The following is a 19,270-nucleotide window of genomic DNA, read 5'->3' on the forward strand; positions in this document are numbered from 1 at the left end:
TCACTGTTTAAACAGCGCTTCTATACATACAATTTGTTTTTATCCAATATAAATATAACAAAAAGAGGCATTGTAGGCAACATCTACTTTCCACTTTAAAGTTTTAAATAAAGTTTAAACTCAGTTCGTGTCAATACAGCAACATTCTTTAGTTAGCCTTTTTTCAATGTAAAGCCCATGTTTTTTTTCTGCATAAATCTAATTATAACTGACTTTCTTTCAGCATCTGTGACATTTCAGCCCCATTACTAACAAGTCGTAATGAGTGCTTCAAAGAGCAGTGACTCACTGTGAGAATGAAGCTCGATGTAGAATTCCACTCTGATCGCTCCGTTCTTCAAAATAAGGGCCCGGCTGAATATTTTGGAAACATAAAAATCCACGATTCCACCCTTCAAAACTTTTGTGGCACTTTTAAGGTCGGTAAAAAAAAAAGAGCTCATTAGTGTTCTGTTCCAGAGTCTATACTGGTGTCCTCATTCAGACTGAACTGGATGTAACTGAATGTAAATTGTCACTATAGGGATGTGTCCGCCGCTGCCGCCGCCCCCCCCCCCCCCCCCCCCTCTTCTATACCAACTAACCCAACCGCATCCAATCATTACATTGCATTGTTCCGTTCTTTGTGTTGTCTGGGAGCCGCAGACATTATGGCTGGATCGAAAAGCAGATTTGGGCTGCTAATGGGGCTAACCTGCTTTTCAATAAAAAAAAAAAAAAAAATTGTAATAAAGTACCGCATCACGCCATTTGTTCCTGTGACATGGCAAACCTCGTCATCATCAACACACACACACAAACACACACTCACACACACACACACACCGTCTGGGGATACAGCTACTAGACTGTGACTGATCCCTACCCAGTCACCCAAACAGCACCGGGGCATTGGCTGGTTGGTGGGATGGTATAGCACAACGTTAGTGTGTGTGTGTGTGTGTGTAGTCAGGACAGGATGGTCATGGTTCAGCTCCACTGAGCAGAAACCCGGGGACTTTTTCACACCATATACTGGTCTTGAATGCTGTTTAGCATGGCTGTCTGGGAGTAAATGAGTTAACTCAACACTCACAGGGAACTTAAAAGCACACCTTTATCCCTTTTGTGGATCTCAGCGAGAAAAAGTCCAAAAACCCAGACGCCCTTTGATGCCTCTTCAGACAAGTGACAGAACGTTAACTCTGGGTTTTAATCCTATAGATACCGGCCACTTAGCATAATTCTCGGGCCGCGCTGATGTCTAACACTGCATGTGGTTGTAGGTTTATTCGAGCCTACGAAGTTGAGACGACAAAGAGGAGAAAGAAAATAAGATATGTCTGCTGAGGAAGAAAAAAAACATGCACACATGTTCTGTTCCTTTTATCCTTCTCCTCGCATCTCCTCATCCTGCCTCTATGCGTCTCTCACACCCTTTTACACAGTCACAAAAGCCACACACACATACACACACACACACACACACGAGTTGCTGGGGTTCTTTAAGTGGGGTCAAAGCAGGACTGATGGTAGGCCACATTTTGACAAGGAGCATATAGGGGCCCTTTCATATTGATGAAGTTGAAAGAAACTCAGAATAAGAGTCAAGGGGTTGAGGGTTCAGGTTTTTTTTTAAAAGGGGTCAGTGGAGGTGCAGAGACAAGGTTGAGGCATTGAAAGCAGCACAGACACAAAGGTCTGGAGGTTCCACCTTAAACAAGAGGGGAAAGACTGAGACACATGTCAAAGTTACGCCTCTAGAGGGTTCAGACCGAGGTTAAATGTTATGACCGCTGAGTGAATATGAATCAACGCTTAGCATGCAGAGACTTTTAGCTGAGGAGGAACAGCTGAGAATGTATCCCATCCATACAAATAATTCACGTTAAACAGCAAAACATTTCAGTTTCCATTACGTTTTTTTGTTTTTACATTAAGCTGACTATCCTCAGAGAGCTTTAGAAATGTGGGAATCTCCCTCAAGGGTCCAAGATTTGGTCCTGGCCGCCACACTCCTGCTGACAGACTGTTGTCATCATTCTGCTGGATCAAGTATGAACACTTGAGAGCCAGTGGAAATCCCTTCTTACATAATTCTGCAGAACGAGATCAGGGGGTCAAAACTAATGTCTGCTCCGCTGCTTTGAATCTCTGCTTGTTTGGACTCTGCAAACTCAAACAGCTGTGGTTGGAGCTGCTGTCACAGCCCAGCTGAGGAAAAGCCTGGCAATTGCATATTTCTCCGAACATGGGATTAGTCCTCCTTGGGTTTTTCATATCCTTTATTGGTCTAAGTTGTTCTAATTCAAACTAATCCTTTGACAAGAGTGAAGCATTAACCTTTGATAGTTGGTCAAAAAAATTCATTAAGCTATTTCCACTGACACTGGAACAGCTCCGTGTGAGCTCAGTGGAGTCGTGAACACGTGGTGGCGAGCAGCCATGTTTACTGACACGACGTCTGGACACATGTGACTAAACAAAGTCACACATAGTAACCTATATAAAATGAAGTCATTTAAATGCATTGCAAATTATATCACTCACAAGTGTAATTAAAGATTTAAAAATCTGAAAGAAAAACAACAATATTCAAAGTAAAAACCTAAGACTTAATTACGTCTGTTGATTAAATCATTCGACGTAATGACGTTTTAAGCTCATTGTCGTAATATGAATGTATTAAAATTACAGTTAGGGGTTGTTAGCAGTTAACATACACCTTGTGCTGCTGGTCACTGAGCTTGGACACTGCTCCTATCGGCCAAAAGCTGGAATGCTCATATTAGTCCAAGTTGACAGAGTAAACCCCAGTCCCAACTCATGATTACTGGGAAATGTTTCTCTTGGAAATGCAATGATATGAATCCCACAGCTCCAGGAAGAGAAATGTAATCTTGTGACACCTCATTTACTGTTATGTGAAACACTGCACAATTATTTTTATATTGAGCCTCACCATACATGTAGGTGTGGGTGTATATATATATATATATATATATATATATATATAAATATGCATCCTGCTACAAGTTTTTTTTTTATCTCATCAGATTTGCCTGGCTTTCCATAGACCAAATCATGTATTAATCAGTCACGATCAGAAGAAGATTAATGGGGCAATATAACTTTCCAGATTTGGTATGAATGTTATCTTCAATTGGATATCTGTGGATTTTTTTATCAGGAGCAAAAATCTTCCATAACCCTGGAATTTTCACAGTGAATGGATATTCTCATTCAGCGAGTCAAGGTACATCTGTTCAAGCTGAGCGCTTTGCAAACAGCCGGCTGAGTGTGCGTCTGTGCATGTGTACCGCTGCGTGTGTAAACTTGAGACTGTACATTGAGGTGCTCACCCAAGCTACAGACAGAGATGGAAAACACCTCCTCCTCCCCTCACCATTCAGACTTTAAACCTAAACAGCCTCCAAAAAGGGAAAAGTCTAAGACTGCGAGAAAAGAAATGTATCCTGATTTCCATTGAAAATCCTCTAAAGGACAAGACAACGCTAAGCTGGGAGAGGCTATGGTGCGTTTGAGAGAATGGAAGCTATAGAAGGGTGCATTCAACGTGCACGTACAGGAAGAGGAGCCTAAACGTATTCACTGCTGTTTTTTTGGAGGCTACACAGAATACGATGATTCACTGTGCCAAAGGGGCCCTATCACCTCAACTCAACTCCGATTCCCTGTGGTTGTGTTTTTGTTGGGTTGGTTTCCCAAATTGTTCTGTTATTAAATGCAAGCCTCATTAAAAATCATGCCATTTTTTACGACATGTGTGGATTTAATCTTTGCAGCTGAAGCAATATCGCAGAAGCAATATACATAACCCTGACTGAACTCTACCGCAAATTTGCACACGTACACAGCTCAGGGACAGTGTTCAAACACTCAAACAGTAAATCATATTACTGATGGTTCAGCATTAGCTCTTGCCTCCAATGTGTAACTAGTTACTGGTTTTAATCTTTTGGCTGATCGGTGTGCACAAACACACCCTGCGCCACATGCAAATCCTTGGTTTCATGAAAGCTCGTCGCTCTAAGCTGTGGTGATCTGGGAGGCTGTGGTGAGCTGAACTCTCCGTCCACTGGGGTCAAAGGTCATAGATAAAGCCATGACCCAGATGACGAGCAGACAACAGGCCAGCTCCTGATCAGGCTAATAGTGCTACTGGTCTAATGCAAATGTTTGGAAGCCCTTTGCACTCTGTGGAGTGTGCAGTGAACAAATCTGCTAAACCTAAAGCCTGATGTACACAAGTCAAGTCAGGTCTTGCTTGCACTATGCACGACAGCAAATCAGCAGGTATGTGTATATATATACACACATACACACACACACATTTATTTTTTAAACGTGTACCAAGAGCAATGCAGCAATGTTGTGTTACAGAGGTGTCCCAGCCTGCATTTAATATTGGCCTAACATAAGGGAACATGCTTGTGCAGTACAGTCTCACTTCCTTATGTTTTCTATATTTTTTTCAGTGAAGATGAAATGCAAAATGTACCACTACTGCCAAAAGTCATTACAAAAAAATAAACATAAAAAAAGCATAGTAATCTTGACAATAATAATGACTTTATTCAAATAGCAGTTTTCAAAACAACTGCAAAGATAATTTTACATAATTGTATTACTGTTGTATGTGGTTCAGCATTATCACCAGTTGTTGAACTGCTGCCATTCAGTGACGCTCTGTTTAGTTGGGGGCCTTGGGGTGACAGAATTTAAGGTCATTTCATGAGGGCACAAGATGTCAGTGTTTCCATTAAACAAAGTGATGGCAATAACACTGATTGCACAGTTGGGTTTTGCACACTGGTCTTGGCAGCATCTTAAATGGCGTCATTCATGTCTGCAAACCCTATTTGAGCTGTGTGAATGGTTTATAAATTCTGTATTAATAAAGATTCTACAGAAAATAACCATTTACCTGATAATTTGGATGATGCAGGAAATAATCCGGACATCCGGCCACTGCCATGTTTTGTGTTTCTCTGCTCTTTCTCACAATTTGCCCAGTTGGATCAGTTTCAGCAGGAGGTCGACACAAGAGAAGAACCTGCAGAGGAAGAAGAGCAGACAAATGGAGGTTCGTGGAAAAACTCCAGAGGAAGGACAGCGAGGCTGAGAGGGACGGAGAGGAAGGATGAAGCAAGGAGAGGAGGAGGACTGAAGGAAAGGAGGAAGAAGCCTCAGTTCTGAGAAGTCAGATATAGCACAGAGCACTTCTTAACCCACATAGCTGTAATGTCAACAACATCAACAACATCAACAAGCCAGGGAGGAACAGCAAATGTTTTTTAATTTGAACCACGGGCAAAGAGTTGAGGTCTATGTCACAAATCTTTCAAACATACAGTCGATTGTAACAGCTTGTTTCTGCTCAGCTGACTTTAAAGTTGTTTTTCTGCTGTGTGAAGCCCCCCCCACCAACCAGCCAGTCTTGGGTTAAAATAACCACAAATTCAACAACACGGACTTCAGTCAATTTGAACTTCTTAAAGTGGGTATCCTATTAACCTCTTGGCACTGCTGCCGCTGAACAAACACCTGTAAACACTGACCCAAAAATACCCAGCAGACACCTCTCCAGGTCCTAAGTTAGGCCCCGGGGTATATTTGGAGCCGGGCAGCTCCGATTAACAACTGCGATGGTCTTTTAGGCAGCAGTTCATGACCCTGCTTGGTATTTTAAAAATATGACCTGCCATTTTAGAGACAGCTAATATTATCTCATGTTTGCATTAGAGGTCGCGAGCGGGCTGCTCTCGCGGCGGTGGAGTGTGTAGAAGTGTGTGCATGTGGATGTTTACATATGCAGCACATGTGTGGCTGAGCTTGTGTGTTTTTGTGTGTGTGTGTGTGTGTGTGTGTGTAAAGTCTCTATTTTTAGGAGTTTTCAGTGCCTTTGAGCAGCTCTAGTTGTGTATATAGAGGTGTGTGTATAAAGAGGTGTGTATCTCGCCTTCTCTGACCAGCTACTGGACGCTATATTAAGTTGATTTACAGTTTGACAAATGTGATGCATGAAACATGATTAAGAAGCAATAACATGAAACCACTAATATGACTGCATTGGCTGTGAAGGCAAAGGAGGCGAGTGTGTGACGTGTTCTCCTTCGACCAAGTCAGAGGGCGAACGTGTGACAGAAGTTTGAACCGCCACACTAACAGTAGAAGCCGAGTGATATAGATGTGTGGGAGTCAATGCCCATGCCTTTTCATTGCTTTTTTGACTCATAATATGTCGTTATCAAACTAAAAATGAAACACTAGAAATTAAAAAGAAAACACAAACAACGAATTTAGAATTAAAGCTAGGGTTGGTAATCCTGGAATAGCTAGCCAGAGCAGGCTACACACTAAACAAAAAATGCAACTGGTACATCCCAGCCCCTCTCCTCAAAGCTGTGCGAGCACTGACCGAAAACAGCCGGAAGACGACTTTCCCGTGACAATGACGCCGGATTATCGTCTGTGCTTCAGCGGTGTGTGTCTCTCCAGCTGGGAAAAAATGTCTGGTCAATGTGCACCAGCCAATCATTTTATTCGGTCCAAGTGTGTTAATTAGAGTTCTTCGAGAACTTTTTTGATGGCAATTGGGACGTGAAGGGGAGTTAAACACATTTTTTTTAAAAGTGTTTCAGAAACAACAATAAAACAACGGCATATATCATGGAACAAACCCTGACGCTAACGAGTGGGAAAGGCTCATATCGGGTGATACTTATAAGTAAGATTCGACTGAAAAGCCAGACACTGTAGTTCCACGGTTAGATGATGTGATTATTCAATAATAACGCTCTGTCAGCCACTTCTGAATGAGTTGATATTCTCTGTAATTGTGGCTGTAAAGCTCAACTTTGATTTACAACAAAAGTCTTCCCCAAAAGATGTTTAAGAGCTAAAAACAAAAGGTTCTTTTTAAACCTCCAAAATTGGGCTTGCAAGTAATGACCAAACTATGAATGCATTCTAAACAAAGACCTTGGCCCCTGAAAGGGCCTGCTTGTGATGAGAATGTCTGTGCGTGGGTGTTACTGTGTCACTCCATGTGTGTGGCCCCGGTCGGCTGGCATGCCGGGACATCTCGTCATTTACACATTATTTACAGAGACACAACTTACAACAAAAACAAAACAAATTAACATCGGCCTGGACTTTCGGAGTGGCCCCTCATTAGGGCGCCTCAGACCTGCTGACTAGCTGCGGCTGAACTGTGCGTTTATTATATCTCTGGATCAGGTGGTTGTGCAAGAGGAGCAGAAGAAGGCTACGGCTAACTAACGCTAGTCGCGGCCGCACACATGTCAACAGTGAAGTCTGCCTCAGATGTGCGTGATAGAACATGGGAAAAAGGCTCTGGCGTCCTGTGTAGCATTGACTTTCAAAGTGCTCATACGTGTCACGGGGACTCTCACTGACTGATATATTGACCAAACACACACGCACCTGTGTTAATTGCGCCCTGACACAATCAAAGCCATTCCAGTGGGGGGATTAGACCCTCTCAGAACCCTTTGATTCAAATTCTTCCACTTGAACAGTGTACTGAAACCTAAATCTCTGACCTTGACAGTGCAATTATCCCGACGGGTGTCACCGCACTAGAAAGGACTCTGGGGTGCTGCGGCTGTACCATGCAGCGAGGTGCTGGTTAATTAATGTGATTTGTTTTTGCATGAGGGAGAACGTTAGCCGATGGACTTCAAAAGCTAAATGGGCCCCGCCCTAATAATCGTGAATAATAAATCCTTTGCAGCGCCATGCAGCACCTTCCCAGATGAGACTTCACAGCTAATATACATGACACTCTGGCAAAGGTGTTCTGCCCTCAGGGTTTTTATTACAGTCATGCAATGTTCTGGGAAATATGAAGCTATTATTAGATTGTCCACGTAGGTAGTTTTTATTCCAAAACCTACAGATATGTCTATCTATTCAAGTTAGGAAAGAAAATCTAAAAGAAGATCAATAGGAAGACATAAAGAAGGTCAGAATCAGACTACAATGACTTTCACACAAATGACAAAGCACATTTCCTGCTTTTATCTGCTTAACTTCATGCTAATGGTGAACGTTTAAGGCAACACTAAATTCTATAATAAAATGGGATAAATCCAGCTGGATTACTCTAGAAATCAGTCAATGTGACATATATGTGATTTGTACTAAAAAGGCTGGAACATGCAGTGTCCCATCATATTTGTATTGTATTGTTTATTAATACAATAACAAAGCTGCAAATAACAAAGCTGCAAAGCTGCAGTGCTCTCTCTCATGTCTGTGTTCCTGTCACTTGAAATCAGTTGCGCGAAAAATCAACGTTTGTGCATCAGCACCCCCACTACCGCTATAGATTAAATACATTATTTGGGAAACGCTGATCGGACATATACTATGAACACTAATAGAATTATTCATTTTGGGATTCTATTTTCTCAAGAGTCCCTTTTATTTGACCGTTATAGTCTGAATTAATATATGAACGTATTTGATATATTGTAAATAATAGAGAAATGTATAAACAACACAAGTCAGATGGTTGAACTACTTCTGCTGAGAAAGTTAAATCGTTTTAATGCTATATGCTCTGGTAGATGTTACAGCTATACATTACAAGTCATTATTGAAATCAGGTACATTTGAGAGGTCAAAGCTTGACCTCAATATAAAAGGTTAAAAAAGTAGCTGCTGTATCCCTTCATGTACATTAGGGGATACATGCCTGGTCCGTCTAGAGGTTAATGTGCTGATATGTGCTTACATTTGAAGGTTCCAGCTTTAACTTCGCTGGGTGATAAGCCTTGCAGTGAAGCCAAGCCGAGGCCCGGGATCACCAGAAACCTGCGCTATTAAAAGCAAACCCTAATTGAAACAGTGGACACATTTCCCTGAACAGTTCTCTTTTACGTGGCTGTGGATCAGTGGGCGACCCACTCACAGGAGCAAAGATGGATGTTAAACTTAAACATTAAAACATTAAACACCATATTGCTGTCCTTCAAAATAGTGGCAGCATTATTTATAGCGCTGTGGTGGGGGGGGGGGGGGTGTCCATAAACATTGCATACACTTTCACTGTGTACGAGTCAGGAAAGTCAGCCTACTTTTAGATGATGGAGGAGCTCCAGTTCACGAAAGCTCAGCAAGAACTGCAGCGCTTTGACCCTGAATCTTCGTCCGATATCCAGTGTTCCCGAATGAAATCACATAAATGACATGTGGTTTAGGTATTGAAGGATGTTGTGTAAACTCATATGGGCCATTCTGCTGTTGCCAATGCTACTGAACCAACAGAGGGTTTCTTTTTTTAAACGGTGTGGATTACAGTGTGTGTGTGTGTGTGTATGTGTGTGTCGTGTGAGTGTGTGATACTTGAAGTATCGCACACTGTGTGCTGCGCTGCTGTCCCAATGCACGCTGGGTAAGACTGGCAAAACCACACATCTCCCACTAAAGTTCAGTTACAGATATGGATATTGGTGTCATGTGTCTCCATTCTGGCCCATTTGGCAAAAATAGCACAACGCAGAGTGATGAGCTGTTCATTGTCAAATTACACAGTTTAGGACATGGTTTTTTTCATATTTAAGCGACCCAGAAAAATATACCATCATAGCTTTTATAGTTAAGTTGGGAATAAATTAAACCTCTTTCCCATGTGGACCTTGCAACGCTGCGTTCAATCAAAATGAACTGAAGCGCCGCCGTTTTTTAATGGCAGCATCTCTGCAGCTGCACACCTGTGTCAACAACTCGCCCTGTGTGTATATACTTGTAAAATGTGTTCATCTCTGTCAGCTGATTGGAGTGGACACGGCTTAACATGGGGCTGTTCAGCTCTGCTCAGTCATCTTTGGAATGCAGAGGGGACATTTTTTTTCCATATAGGGTACTGGGTGAGAAAATATGTGTGCGATACAGCGAACCCCCAACCTCGTGAAGTGGCATGCGCTGATTTGTGGGCCAGCCAGGGAACGGGTGACGAGAGAGAGTGAGAAACATATGGCTGGGATATGTGCGTGTGTGGACATAACCCACACAAACTCATACAGACACCAATTGTAAGCTTTTGACTTAGGTATGGGGAGGTCAGGAGGTGACTTTTTCTATGCCTCCAGGGGTCGAGTAGTGTCAGGGAACAGAGTGTTTTAACTGCGATGCCCTGGGGTAGAGGTGTGCACAAGCGGCTCCTGCAGGATTTCTCACCATTGCCACCAATGCTTATATAGCTGCTCAATTCTTTGATAGGCCACGTTTGTAAACTGATATCCAAAGTGGGCAAAGTGAAAGTGGAAAAGACCGTTATGGTGTGATGATCTGTGGAATCCCACTGCAGCCCAGCAAGCCAGCAGAGATGATCCAGTCACCTTTTCTCTAAATAGTAATATCAAGGTCTAACTGCTGAACCCAGGGGGGCCGGTGTATGCAAGTGTGTCTTCCAATATGTGTGTGTAAAGGTGTTTGTACAGGTCCTATATTATTAAAGTATATTTAACCTTCCTATCTGGATTTGTAATAATTCCTTTACCGGTTTCAATTTGCAGTGAAGCAACAACACAAAATAGGACTTCTGTAAAAGGAGTTAACTCTTAGATAGATAGATATACTCTTATTTAATCTGCCAATGGACGTCCATGTTCTGATTTGCTGCCACACATATTCCATCGCATTAAACTCAGATTTCGACATGAATATTGGCAGATCACAACCATGCTACAGGTCCCCAACATTTATCTCTGAGATCAGACACTCTCTCAAGCACCACACCCACCTCCATGCTGCACTGCAACGCATCAGCTACCTCCCTCTCCTCGCCCAGCTCCCCCCCACCACCAACCTCTGTCTGACCCCGCCCCTCATTCTGCTGCGCGCCAGTCCGGAACATAAACAGCGTCTTAATTCAAGAAATGGCATGGATCCAAATCAGTGTCTGGGGACTTCTGGAGAACTCCTTGACATGAGTGTACTGACAGTAACCCAACCCCATGATAGGGCAGGTCAATTAGTCTACTGTATATGTTTAAACTAGTCGAACGCCTTAAACAATAATAGTTAGTCTGACCCTGCGACCCTTTGGCGAGGCAACCTACAGAAATGGGCTGTATGGGAGAAGGGGAGTGGTACGGGTGGAGAGCTCCCTGCTCTGCTGTACTGTGTTACTCTGCACTGGCCATGACCCCTGTGATTCCCACCAGTAGTTTGCTTTGTGAAGGCAATGTGTTTATCGTATACCTGCAAATGACCAATCTAATCTTGAACTTGAACATGTTAATAGTCAAGCAAAATCATTGCATTGAACTGAAATCAAACTGATAGATTTGGGCCTGGATACAACTGTGGATCACCAAATGAAAACAGTCAAACTTTAAGAAAGTCTATTAGACAGAGCATTGCATTAACAAACAAACAAACAAACAAACAAACAAACAAACAAACATACAGTCTACTGATCACAACATCTGGTATTCCAAGACACTCTTAAATGAAAATTGCAAATAAACTTTAAAGCTGAGGCTGTCAGTGTGTGCGTGTGCGGGCTGTGTGTGCGTGTGTGTGTGTGTGTGTGTGTGTGTGTGTGAGAGAGAGAGCAGGCTGTTGTTTGTGCAGCAATGCAACACTGAAAGACAGGAAGAGAGAGTTGAACAGAGCATCTCTGTCTTCTGTTTTAATCAGCAGATTAGATGGTGGTCACTCTGCACTGGATGTGCTTGTTGCACATGTTGATTAGTCATTAACTGGCAGCTTTCATTATCTGAGAGCAGCAGCGTAAAGTGGGGCTATAGGAGAGGGCCTGATGTCATGCCGGGGGAGGCTGAATAGCACCAGTCTATGGGAGAAAGGCCTTTTGGAAACATGGACAGAGCCTAATTGGATTTCATTGGGCTGCTTCGGAGAACTAGTCTTATGTAATGGCATAGATGAATGGACAGGGCTTAGGCGCATTGGTGCTTGTGCGCAAGTTGGTCGTTATTGTGGCCCAAGAGGGCAAAATTGGAAAGTTTTAGCTTTTTCTGGACACCGACTTTTTTTCTACACCTGTTGGTAGCTTGATTCTTATTTAACCGAATATTGTGGCTAAATAAACTGAATTGTCGCATTCAAATCCACTTTTATTCAAGAACCCAAACCTGCTATAACCGTAATCGAGTCTGAGCAAACGGAAACATCAAACCCAAATAAAAAGAGGGATAAAGTTTTGTGTGACCACTCGAGGGGAAAGGGGAGCAGGATTTACTTTACTTACTTACTCTTAGGAATGCTAACAAACTTGGCTGGGAGAAAAAAAAAAATCATATTAACAAAGACTTAACATAAGTCCTGTTCCTAAGTACCAAAGTACAACACTGAGCCCTAATCGCTTCTTAGTCTGGAAGTATCACTGGAAAATCAGAAGGCAGAAAATGCAATAATGTATGACAAAACACACGCAGACATAGTCGAAGGCGCTACAGTCGCAGAGATTCAGAATGAGATTTATGACAGAGCCATGATTCAGGAACAGAAGCATTTCAGTTCTGTTCTATGATTACGTGCTCTGGAATATTTCTAGAAAAAGAAACAACCTTTTGTTTTAATCGTACGGTGCATCTGCCTGATCCAACTAGCCGCGGTCGGTTTTGATTTTTGCCTTGCAGATTTCAGCTGGTGGATTAAGACACAGATCCACGGTGAGAGGCAGTGAGAGATGAAGACAGTGAGTCTAGGAGAGAGGGAGGAAAGCTAAAAAAAAAGAGAGAGAGGTGAAGGGGCAGCCAGCGGGTTGACAGATGGACGGAGATACAAAGGTAAACTGAGACACGACAGACATATAGAGATAAAAAGCAAGGCAACGTGACAGCGGGGGGGGGGGGGGGGATAATGGTGCACCTATGCATTGAAGATATGGTTCCGTCCAACACTTGACTGTACATCCACACCACGTTTACCTGCGCACACCTGAGCCCGTGGTCCCTCAGGTGTACAGTTACCGACAGGATAAAGGCAACATTCTTGCCTCTCACGCAGGATTGGGTTTCAGCCACATTTGGACAAACACCAGACAGTGAGAAACTCAATCCCGCACACACCGTGGAGGTTAAACAAGCGAGCGTTGCATCATCGTAGGTCACAAGTGGAAATCGGGTTTGTACAAGTACATATTTGCAGTATGGAGGAGGAGGGGGAAGAATAATACCACAATGTTTTTCCTCTGGCCAGGGTTTGGGTTCCTAGAAATGACTCCTCGCAAATCAGAACATGCTTACTCAGCAGTTATTACTGAGACGCCAAGTCCACTAAACGTTCAAAAAATGAAAGCACTCCTCTAATGAAACATTTTAAAGCCTTTACTCAGATGGTTATTCCTTGATGAAATTCTTACAATCATGGCCCAGACATGTAAAGTGTGAGCTGGGTAACTACCCATGCACAGTGGCACAAGCAGCCTCCCTCAAGGTGTAGACCCAAATAATCGCGACTTAACAGAAAGCAAATTAACTCACAGTTGACAAATATGACCACTAGGTGGCTGAGCGACAAGAATCCTCAGGACAGGAACAGGATGTAGCTGTATCTGGCGAATCCTACAATTCCCTGCAGAACAGGATCTCTGTGTACCCAGACATCTCCCTGTCAATAACAGAAAACCCTTTGCCTCGTTGACCATTACACAGTACTTTCAAATGTGGCTTTTGCTAGCATGTGCTTTAGGACTCAATAGGTGGTCGAAATTATACTAATTGCAATCCTGCAGTTCTACTGGATTTATCTTGCACTTGTGATTGTTTTTATATAGGCCGGGTTAAGACATGACTGAGTTATACAGACTCTGAACTTAAGAAGCTAATTTACCCTTAAGTCAAGCACGTTGATATGAGTAGATAATGAAAATCCATTAAATTCATTATGATGGAGTGAAGCATTTTAAGAATTTCATTATGAAAGCATCATCTGACAAAGGCCTTTTGAATTAGTTTTTAGGAGTGCCTTTGGCTTTCATTTTTTCTACTTTTGCACCTTAATTGTACTTTGTTTAAGCTTGTCAGCACTAAAGTAATCACTAACTTATGGTTATGTTCCAATTAAAAAAAAACAATTGCAGAAAGTTTGCTGAGCGCTTTAAGGCCAGGTCAATCGCAGAACATTTTAATTTAAGACATGACGCGTGATAATGCGGCCGAGTCCAAACATAAACCATCAGCGAGAAAACAAAGAGCGACCTCTAACGTCATTGGATTATTCTTTGACCACCGACTGCCCAGCTGAGCACTTTGTGAAGTTGCCCTGCTTTTAGGTTCAGGCAGAGTCAGTCGACTGACATGAACTGGGCTGTGCTCCCCCAGCATGCTCGGGTTAACGGTGTCATGACATCAGGGAGAGGGTATTAAGAGTGTATAAGCCTAGACTAACCAGTGCTGAATGACTGCTGGCTGACGCAAGACCCCATGGAATGCTGCCTAGAGCACGACCACGAGCTCTTATACCACCAGTACCAGCTCATATCTCTGCCCCTTTTGCACTTGAATGGCCGCTGAAACCATATGTGTACAAGCAGGGGCTAGGGGGAATACACAACTTTATATGTACTTGTACATCAAGAGAAGAGCAACAAGATGAAAATGAGGCTCAAGCTCTGGTTATGCAATGAATCTCTGGGGTGATCGCTGCCGAGCATACAGTGCTTCAATCAAAAAGTGGGGGAGAATGAGAAGCACGGCACAATGCATTTTGGGAGTTTGAAGATTTTCTCAAAAGGCAAAGCACACACGTCTGCCTCAGAGTGAGCTGAGTATAGCTTATTGTAAGTATAATTATGTGCAGTATGTGCAGTCAGCAGCCTTTCGACAGCCTGCAGTCTCGCAGGGTTCATGCCCTGTCATGCCTATGCTTACTGAGCATGGACTTGAAATAGCAGGACCGGTGCTGAGGGGGTGAAAGAAACCGCAGCTCGAGCGGTTGCCATGTACACAGAGATGTGACCACAACATAATTAAATGAAAGAAAGCAGGAAATAATGGGCTAGGGCAAGGAAAAGAGAAATCCTCTTTGGTTGTGAATGGTAGGGTGTAAATAAATACACGACATGCCTGAGAAGGCCCGACTGTAGCGTGTTTGGAGACGGTGCGTTGCAGCAGGCCACGTGATCACGCTACCTCACATTCGACCACACTTGATGACATGCTGAGAAGCATGCATGTGCTAAGTGCTCCACTGTCGGTTGCCAAGATGGGTTAAATAACACCGGTCTGCCAGATTGTGCGTTTCACTACAACCGAAAGGGATACTGACACTTCATTTAAAATGAACTTTATGATTAAGTAAGGCAGGACTTTGATTCAATAATATTTGATCAAATGACATCTAATTGCTACATGCACTTAGAGCGAGCAATTACAATATCAATTCATGCCTACAACCTGGTTTTATAAAGTATTTCCTTGACCACCCAGGCCCCGCCCATGGAAGTGGAAGCTCAATAGCTCTACAACCAATGTATTTTGTGCAGGCTCAATACAGAGATCTTACCCCATGCATCTGTGTCCCAGTTGCTCCTTCCAGTGAAACCCCATTCAAAACGCAAAAAGGGCCTAACGCCGACAGTCCCCACTGTCATATGTGTGTGTGGTTATGCAACTCTGTGCAGAGACCACATGCAGCCTATAAAGACATTGATTTGGAGAAGTGCCATAAATGACAGGGCACATTAGACCCTATATGAGGAGTCGGTTTGTTTCATAAAGTGAGATTAGATCACGATCGGGCTGCCCCGCCCTTTGTGTATTAATGTTAAACACCGTTTCTCAAAGTGCCCCATTGTATTACTGAGACAATATGACTTGGTGATATAAGGCAGAGTGGGCCGTGTTAACCACACAGGAGCGTATTGAAGCATGTGCAGAGAGAGATGGAGTCAGTGGAGGCCTGGAGAAGAAAGACTGGGCCACATTTGATCAGACCTCCTAACACACTTTGTTCCCTCAGACCTGCTTGACAAGTGCACCGGTAACACTTTACACCGCAGTCCCCTGGGCCTTCACCTCATCGTGCTGCGTCTCTGAGGCTCAGCTCAACTCAACAATCACTGACTTTATTGGGGACCCCAGGAGAACCCACCAAAACACTGCGTCCCCGGCTGTCCCCGGAGTCTACTTGTTTTTGTTCGGGGGTGGGTGTGGGGGGGGGGTCTCTCTAGTGGTGGCTCCATGGGTATCCCTGGGAAAACGCCTCGTTCTCAACCCCCTCCCCACCCCCCCAGAGCAAACGCAGGCAAAGGGATAAGACGATAAGGCGAGACTGGTGAACCTCTAACAGAATTGAGTTATGGGAGGCGGGGTCCTTGCTGGATGGAAAGTGGGCTGAGGGCCACTGTGGAACTGGCTGTTGCGCAACCGTACACAAGGCAGGTTGTTGTGGGGGCTCGACTGAGTGTTGGGAGAAGGAGGGATGGGGGTGGTGGTGGTGGGGGGGGGGGGGTCTCCGGGCGGAGGCTTCCCCACAAACAGTGCGAGCCGATGAAGAAACTTGTTTTCAAAGTTCAACGAGTGGCAGCGAGGAGGAGGAGGAGGCGGCGGCGTGGAGCCAGGTCCCGCTGCGGCGCGTACGTTACGCGCAGGACGCACATGGGTTCCGACCCGCAGAAAAACATCAGCGCGTCATCGCCAGCCGCACGTTGTGACAACTTTGATTTCACGCGTTCACACTCGGCGTAGACTTCTCTCATTCTGCCCCCCCACACACACAAACAAAAAATACACACAGCAGCCAGCCGGGATGGACCGTCTGACGGACGGACGGAAGGAAGGGAGGAAGGAAGGAAGGAAGGAGCAAGCAGGAGAAGCGCTCCTTCATCCGGTTACATGCACTCACCTCACGGCCCGATCACGCTGAGGCAGGCGGGCCGGTGCTCGCTCGGGCTCAGGGACACGCAGCGGGGCAGAGTGGAGTGAACTCGGCGGCGGAGGAGGATCAGCCCACGGTGATCAACAATCCCGGAGTGGACACACACACAGAGGCGCAGAGAGGAGGAGGAGGAAACAGTGGCTGAGAGGACTGCAGGCTGCTCATCTCATGCGGCCGGGGAGGACACACACTCAAACACGCACACGCTTGCACACAAGCGCACGCATGCAAACAACCCCTCCCCTTTCTCCCAGGCCACGCCCACTCGCGAGGGGTGATTAATGCGGCGTTCACGTCCTTCATGGGAACGAGGGCGTGTTCTCAGGAGTCCGCTTTTATTGGTGTAGGAGCCGCCCCCTGCCTCACAAGCGTTTAAACTAATGTGTGTTTTCTGTGTTAAAAGACGTATCAATAAGTATAAATACACAATCTTTCTTTGTTATTTGTTGTTTCATTGTTATAATGAACAACAGTTTGTATGTTGGTGATCATTTCACATCTACTCTGTTAAAGTTAGAACCAAATGCTCTGTTACAAGTAAGTATTGTAAAAATAGGTGTGCGTGTGTGTGTGTGTGCGTGTGTGTGTGTGTGTGCGTGTGTGTGTGTGTGTGTGTGTGTGTGTGCGCGCAACAAAATGTATTAGGTTTGCTGTCCTCGAATCATTTTACAGATGTGAATTTATTCAGATTCATACATTTGCTACAAACATCTGAACCGGCCCTTAATCTAAATATGAACTTTAGAATTGATTCATGTAAAGCCTTACTTATCGCACAGAGACAAGCCACTAATTTAATGTAAATATTAAACCTAATGAGGGTTTAAAGACAGCCCGCATTTTAAAGTAAGATGTATATTATTGTTTCTCTTGAAATCGAAGTTTCCAACTCATGCTCGTACCTCGTACCAATACATGCTGATTATTGGTCATGATACGTTCAGCAGGCCGACTGTGGTTGAGGGGACAGAGAGACGGACAATCACCAGAAGGTCACTGGTTTGATACCCGGCCGCTCCAGTCTGCATTCCAAAGTGTCCATGGGCAAGATACATCAAATTGTGTATGTGTTAGGTAATGTATAGGGAAGTAAGTATGATTCTGACTTGTACTGTGAAGCATTTTGAGTGGAACAATGCTTTATGAAAACAATTTATTTACCATAACATTCATCAGTGGATAAGTTAATTAATTCAATTTCCCACTGGATTAATGTGGAGTCTGTGTATTTCAACCTCCATCAAACAATACTTATTTCTGAATGAGAACATGACCTGGAAACCAGTTTCCCGCCTGTCATGTGACACTGATAGACCAATCAGTGTACAGGCTGTAACCAAATCTGAAAGTTAAATCGTGTACTATATATTTCACTATTTATTCAGGATGGTCACAATATGGCCGAGCTGGTCACACGAGAAGGAAACTGTCACCACATCACTAGAGCGAGAGTCAACTTCGTATTTAAAGCTCTGCTCTGACAGCCACTGATACTGGGAGCTGTGAGGTTTGTATATTACACAACTGGGGGTCAAATCTCATTGCACCAGAGTTGCCTTGCTGCCAAGGTTGTGTTTTTATTCCTCTGAGCGTATTGCATAAGACCCTCTGATGTTTATGTGGCAAAAGGCAAAATCGTGACGCGTACATTCAGCTGGTGCGTTGTTGCAGTTCAGACCGTCAAGCTAGTTTACAGCTTATAAATGTTGGTAGAACATTTACAGTAGGAGGAGTGACATGCAGCGGAGGCAGTGACTTGGGCCTAGCCCCACAGCTCTGTCAGATAAAGACACCAGGGATAACACAGCACTCTGGTCATTTTTCACACAGCCTTGGATTTTAACCTACACCAAGGAGGTTATGTTTTCACCCCTGTTTATTTGATTGTGCGCAAGATTACACAAAAACAACTTAACATATTTCCATGAAACTTAGTGGAGGGATGCGACGGGTGTCAAGGACACTTTCAAGTATTTGTATTTGTTTTCATCTTCTTTAACAGCGAGAGATAGTGTTTTTCATAATTTCTCCGAGATTCATGACTCACATGTTTAGGGGACCGGTATTCATGAGGGAAATGTGGAAAATGTTGTGTAGTGAATTTATATTTGGTTTCATACAGCGGCTGTTTGGCCTTGGATTAGTTGGGAACCATTCTAGTTCTGACCTGGAGTATTTTAAGTGATGGGAACACACCATGGGAGTCTGAAGTGCAAAAGGTCATCAGCATTGAGCAGTGTGTGTGTGTGTTTGACAAAAGGGGGCTCACCCCTTAAAGAGGCAGACATAGTGCAGCCGTTGTGTACACACTTACAAATAAACGCACGCACACATCACGTCACTGATACTCGGCGTGTCACCCTGCAACAAAGCGTTCTTCCAATATGAG

General features: G+C 43.9%; 1 protein-coding gene across 2 annotated transcripts in view; it reads right to left on the bottom strand.

Moving 5' to 3' along the window:
* The window catches only part of grb10b (growth factor receptor-bound protein 10b), a 61,929-nt gene extending 44,847 nt beyond the window's left edge, over positions 1–17,082 (bottom strand). For both annotated transcript variants that reach the window (XM_062398880.1, XM_062398879.1), the window contains exons 1-2: positions 16,849–17,082; positions 4,928–5,056 (exon numbers count right to left, since the gene is read on the bottom strand). In XM_062398880.1, the coding sequence (XP_062254864.1) occupies positions 4,928–4,978 (51 nt within the window). In that variant the 5' untranslated portion in view covers positions 4,979–5,056; positions 16,849–17,082. The remainder of the gene's footprint in view (positions 1–4,927; positions 5,057–16,848) is intronic.
* Between the last annotated feature and the right edge of the window lie 2,188 nt (positions 17,083–19,270).

This window comes from Platichthys flesus, chromosome 11 (genome assembly GCF_949316205.1).
Source record: "Platichthys flesus chromosome 11, fPlaFle2.1, whole genome shotgun sequence".
Taxonomy (NCBI): domain Eukaryota; kingdom Metazoa; phylum Chordata; class Actinopteri; order Pleuronectiformes; family Pleuronectidae; genus Platichthys; species Platichthys flesus.